At 50.6% G+C, this 15,943-nt stretch overlaps 1 protein-coding gene across 1 annotated transcript in view; it reads right to left on the minus strand.

Annotated features, from left to right (window-relative positions):
• Nucleotides 1–15,943, minus strand: part of PTGFRN (prostaglandin F2 receptor inhibitor) — a 73,490-nt gene that overhangs the window by 34,164 nt on the left and 23,383 nt on the right. Inside the window, exons 2-4 of the mRNA XM_037135104.2 lie at nt 9,251–9,619; nt 6,204–6,623; nt 1,805–2,185 (exon numbers count right to left, since the gene is read on the minus strand). Of these exons, the coding sequence (XP_036990999.2) occupies nt 1,805–2,185; nt 6,204–6,623; nt 9,251–9,619 (1,170 nt within the window). The remainder of the gene's footprint in view (nt 1–1,804; nt 2,186–6,203; nt 6,624–9,250; nt 9,620–15,943) is intronic.

The following is a 15,943-nucleotide window of genomic DNA, read 5'->3' on the forward strand; positions in this document are numbered from 1 at the left end:
ACGCACGCAGGTGACTTTTGCAACAATGGTGCCTGCGCCTTGCAGAAAAACAAACAGCTGGATCCTTAGGATAGTCACCAAACCTACTCCCATGACTCAGTCTCTCTATTCCTTCTCACTTGGGAGAACACAGACGCCAACAAATAGAGCCCACTCCCTCCCAGAGCCCCCCTCCAGTTCTCTGCCAGTCCCTGCACACCCTGCCCCCAATGCCTGGACCCAGGCATGAGCACTTGAAAGAGGCTCTCAAATTGGAGAGAAGGCCGCACGTTCTAAAAACACCTCTGGAGCCACGATTCTGAGTTGGAGGGGGAGGGGGCAGGAGTGGCAGCGCCAGGATCTGACAGCACCACGCAGCCTCTGAGGATCCGCGCTGGGAGACAGATTCAGCCCCAGAGATGAAACATCTCTCGGTGCTGACAACATCTGTTTTATTTTGAAGGTTGCTAAGGCGAGGTCCGGCCGGGCCAACATTGTTCCAGTTCAGTACTTCAGAGCGAGTCTCTTGCGTGGGGTTCAGACGGCAAGAATAAAAGCCAGATAAATCCTGTTCCTTTCGCTTTTCCGACATCAAAGCAGCACTTTGCTACCAGGGATGACGAACACCCTGCCCAGCTTCCCTCTGTACTGGATGCACCCTCTGCTTGCTCTCCTACTGCTCGTCTTCGCCCTGGCCCCTCGGTCCCCACCTGTGGACTCCGCATCTTTGCCAAATAAAGGCTTATCAGGAACAAACGGCTCCCCCGACCCGTGATAAGGTTTCAACACAGAGAGAAGAGCCAAGTATGAGCTGGGGGGCGTGGTGGGAGGATGTCTAGGGTCCGACGGGGGAGGAAAGATTTCCTGGCCTTTAGAGATGTTTGACTCCTGATCATCAGAGCCATGCCAAAGGCCTCCAACAGGGCTCAGGACAGCCTGGGGACAGCAGAGCGCTCACGCTCAGGACAGGGCAGAGTTTGACTGCAGGCCTGCCTCCGGCCTTGTGACAATGGAAGTGGGAAGCAAGGTACATGCTCGTCAACTCCATCCTGCCTAGGTGTACTTGTAATTAATCAATTATAAGACAGCAACAGAAACTAGGAAGAGTCAGTCTTGCAGGGCACACATTTAGGACAATCAGAGGTGGGGAAGGTAGCAATGGTAAAAAGAAAGAACATGGCCATGACCGTCACTTCTGTGACAAGTTGTTATAAATGGGTGGCCAGGTGACCAACGGCTGACAGCCACATGGCTCCGCCAGCGAGAATCACACCTGGGTGAGAGCCCACCAGGACAGCTGGACAAGCAGGAGGGCCATTCCATTTAACTGGTAACTGCAAATAAAATCATTGGAGGACTCCAGGGCCTTTGGTGGGAAAGGTACGTTCCAGTATCTGCAGGAATCCTTTCTTTCTGCACTGGGCTTTGGAAGCAGCAGCTCCTGCCAGAGAGCACCCAGCTAGGAGTCTAGGGAAGGAAAGGGGGAATGGCAGCGGACCCCGGCACACCCGTGCGTTTCAAAGAGCCATTCATTCAGCAGGGCTGGACCCTGCAAATCTTGACAACAAAGGGAAACTCTGTCCCCCAAAACGAGAGTACTGAGACAACTGAGGCCACATTATCTAAGCATTGCCCTCGCCTGCCAGATTCCATTTCAGCCAGTTTTGCTTTCACCCCCAGCCTGGGACCCATCCAGGCTAAAGTATGCTTGTCTCGACATCAAAAATGCCAAAGTAACGTGCACTGCACTGCGACTGATGCTTCCTGATGACCCGGAGGAAGGGCTGCGTCAGAGGGGCTGAGAGCCGCCCTCCACACCACTCACCTAGCCAGGTCACATCCACGCCAGCTGGGGAAGACATGGCTTCTGCCACTTTGTGCCAGCTCCTGTTGTGTCCCGGGGCCCAGAGTGCCACGTGGCAGAAATAGTAGCCAGAGTTCTCTTTGCTCACATCTCGAACCAGTAAATGGTAGGAGCGTGCATCCACGTGACTCAGAGCGACATGAGGAGAGCCGTGCACCAGGGAGTCTCGGTCCAGCCGGGCCAGCACGTGGGGGCCGGGCACAGTGCTGCCAGGCGTCCTGCTGAAGTACCACGTCACCTCGGGCCGGATGTCATCTGCTCGGTCGGTTGTGATGTTGCAGGTCAGGTCTAGCTCCTTCCCTTCAGCCACGGACACATTCCTGCCCACAGCCACTCGCAGAACTTGAAAATCAAAAACAAATACACCTTGAGGATCTAGATAGTGTTTGTCCCTTCCTCCCACCCCCGATATTCTCCTTTCCTGCTCTCATTTATGGCATTAAAGTTAGAAGGCTTCGTACAGTTGTAAATGCCCGAGGAATATTTATTAAATAAATTTATGAGCCACACCGCATTTCCTTTGAACTCATATAAACTTATGTACACTTACTATATGCCAGGCACTGTTCTGGGTGCTTTATAATAACTTACAAAACAGCCCTAGCAGGTAGGTACTATTATTACCGTTTTCCCGATAAAGAAACTGGAGCACAGAGAACTCAAGTAACTTGCCCAAGGCCACGCAGGTAACAAACCCGTGGCAGAGCAGGGATTCAAACCCAGGCTGCCTGCCGCCAGAAACTCACTGTTGTTTGGAGAGGAGTCTGCAGAACATTGCTTTCATAAAGAAAACCAGAACGTTCTCCCTGTGCAAGACCAGACGGGGGTGACTTCACAGAGAAAGCACACAATTCAGTTCTGACTGGTAGAAATCCCTGGCTGGGGACTGGGTGTGGGGGTTGGAGGATGAAGGGTAGGAGGGGAGGGTGAAACCATCTTTTGGGCAAAAAAAAAAAAAGGGGGGGGGAATCCTAAACAGAAGGACCCAGAAATTGAAACCAGACCATACATTTTATGAGTCAAGTCTCCAAAACGTGGTGTACGTAGCACCTCCTTTACTCCATTACACGTACCACTCTAGCGTTAAGTGCAAGGCACACGATTTCAAACCGAACAACGATTTTGGGGTCTCCATGCGGCAGCCCCCTCTCATTAGTGTGGATGATTAGAAGTGGACTGTGTTCAGAGGAAGCGCCAATGGACGTGGTGCCACTGTCTCCAGGCAAATCGGTTTCAGCGTCCCCTGTCACTGCATTTTACATGGAGACCTCGTACTTTATTTAGGGGCTTTTAAAAAGGAGGTGAATATCTGTAACCACAGTAGAAAAACAGCTTGCAGTAATGCTGTGGGAACAGCTGCTCAGATGACGCCGTCCTGTGCTCCCGCCCAGCCTGGGCCACCGTGTGCAGAAGGCTCGGGACAGAGCTGGCGCCCAGCTCACACAAGACCAGCCCCAAAGCCTGGGCCCCTGAAGTAAACAGCTTTCTCATGAATATTTCCAAACAAGCGTCTCTGGCCAAGTTCGAGACCCACCTTGATGAAGACAGAAAATGAGGTGGGCATAGTAATTAGAAAAAGGAACTTACATGTCTAATTTCTCACCTCCACCCACCCTCCAAAGTCTTCCTCCTCCTGAGGGTGACCCTTTTAAAGGGGTGAAAAGTCCCCTGAGGGTGTCTTTTGAGAGGGGTCAGTGTAGAAACCGTTGCCCTGAGCCCGCGCTGTGGGTGGAGCCACCCCACATACAATGACCGTGGTCAGGGACCCTGGACGATTGCCGGAGGGCCCTGTGTGCCGGTCACCAGCCACTGGAGGTAGAGGCGGCTCAGGAGGGAGCCAGGTGAGTGAGGAAGTGGTCCACATACAGCTGCAGACTGCCCGTACGGAGTGAACACAGTCTTCTTAGGTTTAGGGGTCAGCGGCAGAAATGTCTTTCAACTGAGTGGTTCTCTTGGTGATTTTCTCAGCAAGCGGCTGAGCATCTTGCCACACCACTAACCATCCCTGCCACATGTTTTGGATTGGGGGGGTCACTGGTGGGAAAGAGGAAGGAGCAGGCTAAAGAACAAAAGAAGTTCTAAGCCCTCGTAATGCAGGAGAGGACCCCAGGCTGAGCGTACAGTAAGTCAGGCTTTCTCCTATTAAACTTAATCGAATCCATAAGAGACACCGAAATCTGCATCACCCAGACCACTCATAAGAGGGGCGTGGGTATGAACAGTGTCTCCCAGGTACCACAGCCCCACGGTCTCAGCAGCTTCGAGCTGTTCATCCCAACACGGTGGTAAGAATATTCGGGAACTAGCTGCAGAGTGCAGGGGTCGACAAGAGGAGGAGAGGCACCCGGTGTGGGGGTTTCAGCCTGAGCTCCACAGGGAGAATCCAGGATGGATGAGGGAAAAATTTGTCTTTATTTTTACCCCTCCCTACCTGAAATCCCGCATCTCCTCTCAGTGCGAGGCTTAAACAACAAACCAGTGTGGTACTATCTGTCCCTGGGATTTTGCCACAAGAGAAGTCACAGATGTTTTTACATTACAATTGTTGACGATATGAGAAAATATCGCTTACATCGTCGCCCCTTAGAAACCCCAGCAGTTGTGAGGTGGGCCACCCCATCCTGTCATGTAAAAAACCACCCATGAAGCACAATATCGCTCTGTGACAAATCTGTCCTAAACATATTTTGATAACTACTCCAATAAATCTGTTTTTCTTTATCACCCTTTGAATGTATTTTATGCCTTAAAACATGTTAATTCGGGCTGCAAAGGACCGTCAAAGAAACTCACGACACGAAAAGGTTATGATGCCCAGGCTCAGGTGAGAACCAAATGCTAGTCCCTGCCTAATACGTTCAGAGGGCTCAAGTCCTAGAACGAGGTATTGCAGGTTCCATGGCTTGTTTGGAATAAAAAACACCTTTGCCATCAAAATTCCTGCGTAACAAAAACCCTGCTGCAAATCTTAACCCTTCTGTGTGTGAAAACAGTTGTTGGATGCAAGCTGAGTAGCTGAGGTTTCTTAAGACAAGATTCCAGGCAGGTCACTTCTAGGAAGTGGTCCTGCAGCCGACGGAACCAAGGCTGAGCACGGTGGGCAGCTCCTCTGTGGCCAGTGCACCTCCCTCCACAGTGACGGCCGCGGTCACTGAGAACCTCAGTCCTGCTTCTGTGCGGTGGTGGACACGCAGGGTGCAATGCTGAGGACACGAGGCAGCCTGCAGAGGACAGACACTCCCGTGTGGACTGTTTGCTGCTTTCCCTCCCATCTGAGCGACGGAATGACCACACACTTATGTTTATGCTCAGGAAGCGAGTCCGGCCAAGGTCTTCCCAGTTCACAGACTCAGGGCAGCTGCTCCCGCAGTAAAGAGCTCTAAGATCTGAGGATGTTGCACTCCCAGAAAAGCAAGCACTTCCCCCCACCCATCCACTGCAACCACATCAGGCTGGGGCGGTCTCGTCACACTTTGTCTCTGCCAAAGCCCACGCGCCGTGGGGCCGTGGGGCCTGGGAATGTTCCCAGCAGCTCCGACCCCAGGGCCCAGGACACAGCTGCTCATCTGGTAGGTTCTTTGTTGAAGCTGTGGGTCCTGGAATCAGTAACGGCTCATTTTTCTTTCTTATTTGTTTTTCTTTTATTTTGATGGGTTTTCTAAAATACATTTTGTATTTTCTTAACTACTTCTCTAATTGGATTAGGGTTTTTGTTCCCTGTTTTGTTTTTGGAGCTGGCTCCCAGCTGACAGGACGAAGGACATCTGGCAGGGCGCCCTCTGGGCTGGATGGGTGCTCCTGGGGTGGTCACAGAGGCCACGCCCTAGAGAACGGACGCCTCACCTGGCAGGGGATGGAGCACCTGAGGGGCCCTGAGAGGGGGGCCTGGAGAGTCAAGTTAGACTAGAGGTCCAGACAGGTGAGCCACACGTCCCCAGCAGAGCAGGGACGGCAGATCCGGAGACGCAGGAAACGCCCAACAAGATAAAGGCTAGGGAGCTGGGTGGGGCAGCGCCACGCCAAGGTCCTCTGGACGCCAAGCCAGGCCTCACTCTGGCACTTAAAGGGACTTGTCTTTCGGTCAGAACATTGTCTTAGTATCATGGGTAGCCTGCAGCTTCTCAGGGGGCACGAATCCAGATGAACAGTGGCTGCAAAGCAACACTACAGGCATGAAGCCCAAAGCCAATCTACCCTCCCCAATTGCCAACCACCCTCCTCCCTCCCCGCCCCCAACACCAGGCCTCACAAGAGAAGCAGAAACCTTCTCAGAAAGGGCAGGGCCTCCCGCCCAGTTCTTATACCATCCCTGGTCACAAAATAAGATAAAATCTAAAATACCCAGTTTCCAGAAGCTCACCTGTCGGCTGGATCAGCACGGTGGCCACGTCCACGGCTTTCTCTTGGATTTCTTGCCAGTTGCCTTGCTCTTCGATCCACTCACTGACGACGCACCTGTAGGTGCCCTGGTCGGTGGCCAGGGCCCGGGACACAGAGAGGCGGTAGCCGTCGCTGCCCACGGTGTCCAGGCGCACGTCTCCGTCATGGTAACGCTGCTCATAGCCGGGGCCCGGGCGCAGCCGGCCCTCGTGGGTCAGGCCGAGGACACTCTGCCAGGAGGGGCCGTGCCGCAGCTCCCACAGCAGCGCCAGGTGGGTGTGCAGCGGGGACGCGGTGGCGGCCGCGCAGCGCAGCTCGAAGGGCTCGCCCAGGCGCAGACTCAGGCCCTGGCCCGGGGAGGACGGCGGGCTGGCAGCCACGTGCAGGGCGTCAGACAACACTGCAGGGGAGACGGACCCTCAGCAGAGCACCCCAGCCCCCACCCCAGCCCCCACCCCAGCAAGCACCAGCGCCCTTTCCAGTCCTGAACCGCAGGCCAGGCTGTGACCGAGGACAACTTCCTCCTCCCCTCCCCTCTTCTCATACCCAGATGGGTACTTTTCCCCATTTCGATTCATCTGTAATCTTAACTGACTTTCTGACTTAAAAATTTTTAAAAAATGAAAATAAAAAAGAGGGCCCACTATGACCCCCTGGTAGAACTGGGGTGAAAACGCTCTTTTGGGAGTGGGGCCTTGGGGATCTGCTTCTGCCGCCCTGAAGCCACCCTTTCCCCACTGGGCGTCAGTTTCCTCATCTCTGAAATGGGGTCACAAGTGGACCTGTCTCACGGAGCTGACAGAGTTCAACGAGTCACACGGGAAAGTGCTCGGGAGGGTGCTGGCACTCAGCAAACACAGCACAACCACCAGCTCTGGCTGCCGGTCACCCCTTCACTAGGACCCAGGGTGGGAGTAGGGAGCCTGGAGGATCTTCCCGGAGTTAAATCGGTGCGGTTGGCAGAGAGAAGCTCGGCTGGTGCTGCCTGTGCCTCGCAGCCTGGGAACCGCCTAGAGTGACTAGACTGAACGGCGTTGGGAACCCATCAAGGGAAATGGGAGCTTCAGCCCTTTGTTCTCTCCCGGACATCTGGGGAAGGGCTGGGCTCTTCCACAGATCTAGAAAAAGAGGGCCAGAGATCAAGGAACTTTGGGGAGTGCTATTTTTTAAAGATTTTATTTATTTATTTTTAGAGAGAGAGAACGGGAGGGAGAAATAAAGGGAGAGAAACATCTGTGTGTGGTTGCCTCTGTCACGACCCCCAACTGGGGACCTGGCCTGTGCCCTGACTGAGAATCAAACTGACGACGTTTTGCTTCGCAGTTCAACACTCAAGCCACTAAGCCACACTAGCTGGGGCTGTGAGTGCTGTTTCTGAAGGGAAGTGTTAGGCCAGTAGCCAGAGAGGGGGCCTCTTCCCAGGGGTGGGATGACCGCTCAGGCTTGCCCATGAGCTGGAGAAGAGAATGCTGGAATGGCCAATTCATCACCTCTCTGATTTTTTCCACCATCCCGCACTCAGACACTACTTTGGTGTCTTTGAAAAGGGACTACTCAGCAAAAAGGGAAAGAACTTTCACATCCAGAAAGACCCGTATCTAGTACAAAATGAATACAACGACCTTCTAGTATCTACATCATCTGTGATTCAGCCAGCATGACGCAGCACCAGTCATCCCGCAGGGCACAAACAACCAGTTTCAGGACCCACGAAGCTGAGGCCCAGGCAGACTCTGGGCCACATATGGCAGCGGCCAGAGGCTTCCCCCAGCTGGGCAGCCCACCAGCCTCTTCTGTGGGCCACCCACCTGCTCTCAGTTACAAGGGGAAACGAGGGACGCGCTAAAAGCAACGCGTTATGGGACTGCAATGCAAGAATGTCTTACGGGACCTTTTTTCCCTAAGAAACATATTGAGGATTTTCTATAGGAATAAGAAGAGGCAATAGAAGAGATGGATTTGATGTTTTAACACCTACATAAATGGGCAGGACTGGCCTGTCCCCTCCTGAGTCAGGTGGGGAGCAGCATCTGAGTTGTGGCAGGTGCTACACACTGTCACTGTGGGAATCAACCCACTTTTATGTCCCCTTGTGCATCTTCTACTTTTGTGATTATTAAAATACACTGTGGTCCCTGACATCCATTCTTTTGGGAACAAGGCAGGATACATAACTAATTATAAAAAAATAACAGTAATAATGTTTCTATTTGGCTAGCCCCAAATTCAAATGGTTTGTTCTTGCTCATTTACTAAATTCACTATGTGATTTTAAGAAAGTAATTAACCTCTACTCTCCCATTTTCTCACATGTAAATTAAGGAAACATCCTGCCCTGTCTTCTTCGCTGAATGCAGAGAACTGAATGTGTGAGTAAATCTAACAGGACTTGGAAAATGGGAAAAAACAAAAAGAGAAACTGTGCCGCTCCCCCAGCTGTGACGACTTGCACAGCCAGGCCGATAAGCCTGTGGCGTCACAAGCGAGCAGGGACCACGCCACACTAACAGGTACCTCGGTTATGAAGGGCACACAGAGCGACGTGAGCTTGAAGCGTCTGTTACTCCCATAGAGACAAACATTATCATCATGACCATCACTGAATGCTTGCTCTGGCGCCATTCTGAGACTTTCTCCCTTGTCCCCAATGGCTTCGAGAAAAGCACTGTTACAGAGGAGAAAGCTGATGCCACGGGCCCAAGGCCACAGAGCTGACCAGTGGAAGAGCCAGGAACTGCACTCGTGGAGTGCAGGCCACCTGCCTCAGAGCCGGGCTCCCACGAACACACCCCGCTGCCTCCAGCTCACCAGCCGGGGGACGGCTCGGGATCGTGGTGCAGAGAAAGGACTCTCCAAGGCCGCCTGGCCCACCCTCTGCCTTTAATCAGGTAAGAACTGTTACTCCATTAGAGGGGGGAGCTGAGATCTCAGCAAGTATCAAGTTTCTTGACAAAGCCACCCACAGCCAAGTGGCACAAGAAAATCTGGCCCCTGGCATGGTGACCTGCCCGCCCCATGAGGATGTACCTTTCACCTGCACTGTATCCTCATAGTTGCCCTGGACGGTGGCATCCGTGCTGGGGGTCGAACACTTGTAGTGGCCTTGGTCCGAGGCCTGGACGTTCTTTATGTGGAGTTCCACGGCATTGTTGGCGGTTCGCCTCAAAAGGATCTCGCCCCGCTGAAGGCGCTCCCGGTACAGCTGGGCTGGGAAGCCCACCTCCCAGGTGCTGGCCAGCTCCACATAGCTGCTCCCCGAAGACGAGAAGCTCCAGTCAAAGTTCTGCTCGCTGGGGCCGTCGTAGTCGCTGACGTTGCAGGGGATGACCAGCTCGGTGCCCACCACCCGCACCAGGCTCCCGGCGGGGACTCTCACCACACGCCCTTGACAAAGAGCTGCAATGACAAGAGATGAAAGGCGGCTCTTGAATCAGGCCAAGTCTTCCCCATGTAAATGCAGCAAGCCTGTGGCTGCTCCCGTTTGCAGGCACGTGGCAGAAATGTGACATCTGAACAGCTGGGGGAGATGGTGTCCTGCCTGCGTCTGTGCGGAAGGAGGTTGTCTCTAGACCCGGGAGCCAGGAAGACACCCCCAAAATGAGTACCTCTCACTCAACAGTTTCCTAGGATTGACAGGGAGGAAGATAAGTGTTTAAAATAAGCTAACCATAAACCCAAATAGCTTTTTCCCTCCCGTTACTATTTAACATACCATTATCAGCCTATGTGATGTAGAAGCAGTTTAGCTATTGTGGGAAAGAAAAGGACACAGCTAATCAAGTATTTACACTTCTGCCCACTCTGCACCAGCCCTCGTCCCTGGAGACCACCATTCCCTTGGGCTCCAGGGACCTGATTTACATTGATGGATGCCAACTTTTAAATCCTACAGCAGCCTGCTGATAACATGATTTAACTCCGATTATCCCACATTGTCTACAAATTTTAAAATATGATGACTCTACCAAGTGTTAATTTTCTATTTTCTGGCTCATTTCCTTCTCCCAACCCTTCACCCTGATCAAAATTCAGAACGAGGATAGGAAAACACAAAGGGAGAGAGTGTGTGGTCTGGCTGGTCGCTGGGCTGGGCGTTGTTAGGGACACAGCCACTCACAGGGGACAAGACCGGGGACAAAGCCAAGAGTTCGCTGACATTCCTGTGTTACCCTGAAGACATCTTCATTGCAATGCAATCTGGCACAATTCCATAGCGCATTTACCACCTGTGTGTAGCAATGCAACCCAGACCAAGTGAACTTGGACTTGCATGGCTCCTGCTTGATGGTCTATGAATAAGATGCACAGGAAAAAGCTGGGCTCTGAAATCAAGGAGACCCAAGTTCAAATCTGAGAGGCCTCTCAGCCTGGCCTTCCAACTATTAAATGGGGCAAGAAGGATTCAATGAGCTCATGAAATTAAATATGTAGCTGAGAGTCTGCCGGATAATAAGAACTTCCATTATTTATTTCCAATTTTGTATTTTTATCATTTGTTATGGGTTGAATTATGTCCCTTGTCCTCCTGAAATTCCTATGTTGAAGTCCTAGCTCCCAGTACCTCAGAAGGTGACCTTAGTTCAAAATAGGGTCACTGCAGACGTAATTCGTTGCCATGACGAGGTCCTACTGCAGTAGAGTGGGCTCCTAATCTAATGGCATGTGCCCTTAAAAGGGGAAATTTGGACAAAGCCATGTATACAGAGAGACAAATGTTAAGATAAAGGTAGAGAGAAGGGTCCTTGGCACAAGCCAAGGACCACCAAAGACTTTCTGCCAGGCCCCAGCAGCCAGGGGATGGGCGCGGAGCAGATTCTCACTCCCAGCCCTCGGGAGGAGCCGAGCCTGACAACACCTCGACCGCTTTTCTCCAGGACTGTGAGACAACACACGTCCGTGGTTCCAGCCACCCAGGTTGTGCAGCTTTGCTACAGCGGTCCCAGCAAATCTGATACACCATTCTCGCTTGTTTTTTCAATGGTTCAGTTTGTGTTTTCCAAGCTCCAGTTGCCACTGTTCAGTGGGCTGTAAAAGGAATTTATAATGGCTGTGATCAGCACATGTGTGTGTTTTAATGAGATTAAACAGAACAGAAAATATTAGAGTCTATTACGCTAAGTAAGAAATAACTCGTGTTTCATTAAGTTTTGTCAGGTAAACAAAGGTGTGTGTATCCCACAGTATGAAGTCACCTTTTATCTTAATCTGTGTCAAGGTAAACAAAAAAAGTTGAGAAGTTCTTTTGTAAAGTCATCTCTTGTTTTTTTCCCACCCCTTATCATTTATTTTGAGATGGAAAAAAAGGAAACATTCACATCTGAGAAAGAACAATGGGATGAGCAGGCCCTTTGAGCTGGGGGACTCCCTAAAAATAAAGTGACCAGTGCTGGCAACTCACGGGTCGCATCACTTCCCAAGGAGAATAGTGCCACCAACCCTGGAGAAGGCTGGAGGCACACTGCTCCCTTCCTCCTAAGGGTGTGCCTAGACGTGATGTCTGTGACCTTGCACCCGGAGCTTCCTGCAAACACTTCTCCATAGCTGCTGCCTGACATGCCTTACATGCCCCTCAGAGGGGGCTGACCCTGCACCCAGCCCCCAGGAAGGACAACGGAGCTGAGACCAGGTGAATCAGAATTCTCCCACCTCCTCTTCACTGAAGCTCCTCAGGGAGACACTCACTTTCTCTGAGAACAGGGTCCTACAAAGATGACCTGAGCTGAAGCAGCCGGTGGGTGGCCCTCCTGATGAGGTGGGGAACCACCTACCATAGGAGAGACCCCGGTCAGCAACACCAGGACTAGTGAGGACACAGCACATGCCTAGTGACCTGACAACGTGGTCTGCGTCACAGCGTAGCCACATCTTCTAAATCACTGTACCCCCCCAGATCCACACAGGCATGCACACGTGCATACACACATGCACAAACACACACACGCTTCTTCCTTTGGACATTTCCATTTCTTGCAGTTCCGTTCACTCTCACTTATGTTCCTTAACCTAATTTTTGTCATTGGCAACTCAGAGCGTTGACCTAATACAATCCTACATGGTAGCGAAGCCATCATCACCGCAGTTCACAAAGGAGAGAGATCTCTTTTCCAATGCAGTGTTAGACACGACCAGACTGTTCTGAATCTCCCTAAGAAACTTTTCAGGAGGAACTGCCAGAGTGATGATCTTTAAGAGGCAGCAGAGCCTCGTGCCTAACTTCTTTGTGCCCAGGTATCCCCACCTGAGAAATGGAGAGAACAGTGACCACACTTCCCGAGATGGACGGAGCTACAGAGCGCCCGACTGTGCCTAGCACGTGGTGAGTTTAGGCAGCTGCAGACTTTGCAGGCCGCCTCTAGAACAAACCTGACCACGGTCGCTGACTTCATTTCCTTGACAAGGTTTGCACAGATATTTCCGAATGTTCAAATCTTTTCAATGTCTATCCCTTGTAAGAAGCTGACCGGGGTTGCCCTGGCTGGTGTGGCTCGGTTGGTTGGGCATCATCCCCCAAAGGGGAAAGTCGTGGGTTCAATTCCCTGTCAGGGTGCATGCCTGAGTTGTGGATTCGGTCCCAGTTGGGGCACCTACAAGAAGCAACAGATTGATGTTTATCTCACACACTGATGTTTTCCTCCTTCTCTTTCTCCTTCTCTTCCCCTCTCTCTAAAAATAAATAAATAAAACCTTAAAACAAAAAGAAGGTGACCAGGGTTGACAATTGCCCCAAAGGGCCCCAGCTAGGGTCTCTATCTTTACTCCTCCGATGAGAGTTTCGGAAACTGATCCAGCTCCTCGCTTCTCCAATCCTGCTTCCACAGATCGCCAAAATCATCTTCTTAGCACACGACTCAGGTTCATTTCTGGCCCAAAGTCTTTAATGGCTCCTCACCCCTCACAGGACACAGTCTGTCTTCCAGAGGCCCCCACCGTGATCACCCTGCTTCAAGCCGCCATCCCCTTCACCTGAATTACAGCAACAACCTCCCAACTGGCCTCCTGGTTTCTACTCTTGACCTCTGGTCTTAAAAATCCATCTTTTCATAGCTTAAGTTGTGCGATTTCATTATTCTGCTCAACACTCCAATCGTTCACCACCTCACTCAGATAAAAGCCGAAAGTCCTCTGAGAGGCCATCCAGACCTCATTCACGAGACCTGGCCTTCCTCCAGCCTCCCTCTCCTCTCCTGCTGACTCCACCCACCATACACCACCTATGCTTTCTTCCGACGGTTTCTAGAACTAGCCAGGCCTGCTGCAACCTCAGGGCACCTGCACACCTTCATCTGGAGCAATTGCACTCACCCCGGCTCCTTCACGGGCTTCAGATCTTTCTTTCAATGTCACCTTCATAGCGAGGCCTTTCCTAACCCCCTTAAAGTCACCCCCACCCCCGTTCTCAATCCTGCCCAGTTTCTTCTTCTCACTTACCACTAACACACTTTATGTACATTTGGATGTTTTTACTACTATTTATGGTCTGTCTCCTCCCGCTAGAGTGTAAGTTCCATATGAGCGGCAATGTTTTGGGCTGTTTTGTTCATGTACACACAACACACACACAGAGCCTGGTTCATGGTACTTGTTGAATGAATATTTGCTAGCTGAGCCACTGGATGAAAGACACAGCAGATCACGCGTGGCTGGCCCATGGCTAGCACTCCTGCTTCTTCTCCGACCACTCCTTCACCTCATAATGCTTACACTCCAAGAAAACAAATGATGATCCAAAGACCCCAGAAGACACGGCGATGGCCAAAGTGGTGGAGAGGCAGTCCAAGGCTTCAGAGTCCAAGGATGAGAAGGAGGTACAGATCTCGTTCTGGAAGTCTGTGCTGGGGAGCCTCTTGCCCAGGCCCTTCTGCGGGGGTCACAGGGAGTCGTGTGTGATGTGAACCATGAAGAAGCCAGGACACTTCGTTTTCTGTAAACGCCATGCTCTCTCGTGGTCCATGGCCTCTACTTCTGTGCCTCCTGCAGCTGGAATGCCCTCCCAGTCACCTCTCAGCCTCGTGCAAGAAGCAGCCCCAGCGCTGCTTCCTCTATAAAGCCTGCCCACTTCCCCCGGGTCTCTTAGGCACCCCTGCCTCCATGATGTGGCCAAACCTGCGGCGTGGCTCCAACTGGCTGTGTCACAGTGCCATTGGGACGAGCAAAGCAGACAGGAACGAATGCCTGAAAGACCAGATTCTAATCTGAAAAGACACAAACCCAAGCTGTGTCTTGCATGCAGAACTCAGCTGTCCCCTCAGTCATGCAAATCAAGATTTTCAATTTTGGTAAGAGAATTTCAACTTACTACATGCAATCTGGTATTTAGCACAGAGTTCCTTCAATAGTGTTAAATAACAGCTAATAATATTTTAAAATAAATATAAATGGTAAAAAATAAAGCATATGGCTCTTTTCAAATCGAAAACATATCTGCACAGCCACACATTGCCAGTTTTTTTGTCAAAATCTCTTGTAACAGTTGATAACTGAGGGGGAAAAATTTAAATTTCCTCTGGTTTTCTAAGTTCCACCAGCATTTCAAATTAAGAGTCTTTACTGATATTGATTTAAAATTATGGTTTAATTTGTTTTCAAGTGTCCATATGAGGAACCATCCTATAAAAAGCATTTTTCATCACTTTTAAAAGTAATCTGAGGACACCACTGTGTTGTTCAACAACACAAAAATCTATATGATAAAATTCCCTTAGAATTAAGTACCATAAAAAATATCTGTTGATGGACCAAAGGACAAGAAATATATAAGCATCTCTTACCACTTAAACCAGAGCCCCAGAGTACCTTCGGTACTCAAGACAAAATAAGGGCATTAAAATTTTTTTTATTGATTTTAGCAAGAGGGGAAAGGAGAGAGGAGAGAGGGAAATGTCGATTTGTTGTTCCCCTTATTTATGCATTCACTGGTGGAGTCTTGTATGTGCCCCGATTGGGATCGAAACCAAACCTTGACACTCTAACCAACTGAGCTACCTGGCCAGGGCAATACGGGCATTTTAATATCTGACTGTCCAGTGGCATTAAGGCTTTGATGACAGACCATCAGCGATTCCAGTCACTAAGCGGCCCAGAGCGTCTAACGCTCTGATTAGACCGGACCCTCTCAGGTGAGTTTCAGAACCCTTCATTGCCTCCAAACTTCGGTTGAAAAAGATTTTGTCTAAATCTACAAAAACAAAACCAAAACAGCCAAAAGACAAAACAACACAAAACAAAACCAAAAAACCGAATACATGTGTTACTGCTAATGTCATCTTTTCTCTATCCCAACTGCCAAGTCCTGTTTTCCCCAACATACATAAAATTCATGTGTCCTTTTGTACCTTAGCATCAAGGAAGTCCTGTCCTAAACATCACGGTCAACCACGGAAACCACCACCATTTAACTTTCCTTTAAATGCCCTTCCTGTCTCTACACCTTCCTCTGCCTTCTGTGCCATTCTTATATTTCTGATTTTTTTTACCCTTATTTTAAGGTTTTTATTACATGTATATGTATATTTTAGTATAAACTACCTCAAATACTTTTTTGGGAGGAGGGGGGTAAGTAGGGTATAAATTTCCAAAGACCTAGAATTGAGATCGCCCCTTCCAGGGGACTGTCACTTTCCGCAGTGACAGAGCAGCTTGTGTCAGGTCAAGTCCCGCCCTAAGAACAGCCACAAAAGATGGACAGATGACAAGATCGCTGAACACAACACTGAGCAATCC

This window comes from Artibeus jamaicensis, unplaced genomic scaffold, assembly GCF_021234435.1.
Source record: "Artibeus jamaicensis isolate MK-2021 breed Jamaican fruit bat unplaced genomic scaffold, CSHL_Jam_final scaffold_1689, whole genome shotgun sequence".
NCBI classification, from domain to species: Eukaryota; Metazoa; Chordata; class Mammalia; order Chiroptera; family Phyllostomidae; genus Artibeus; species Artibeus jamaicensis.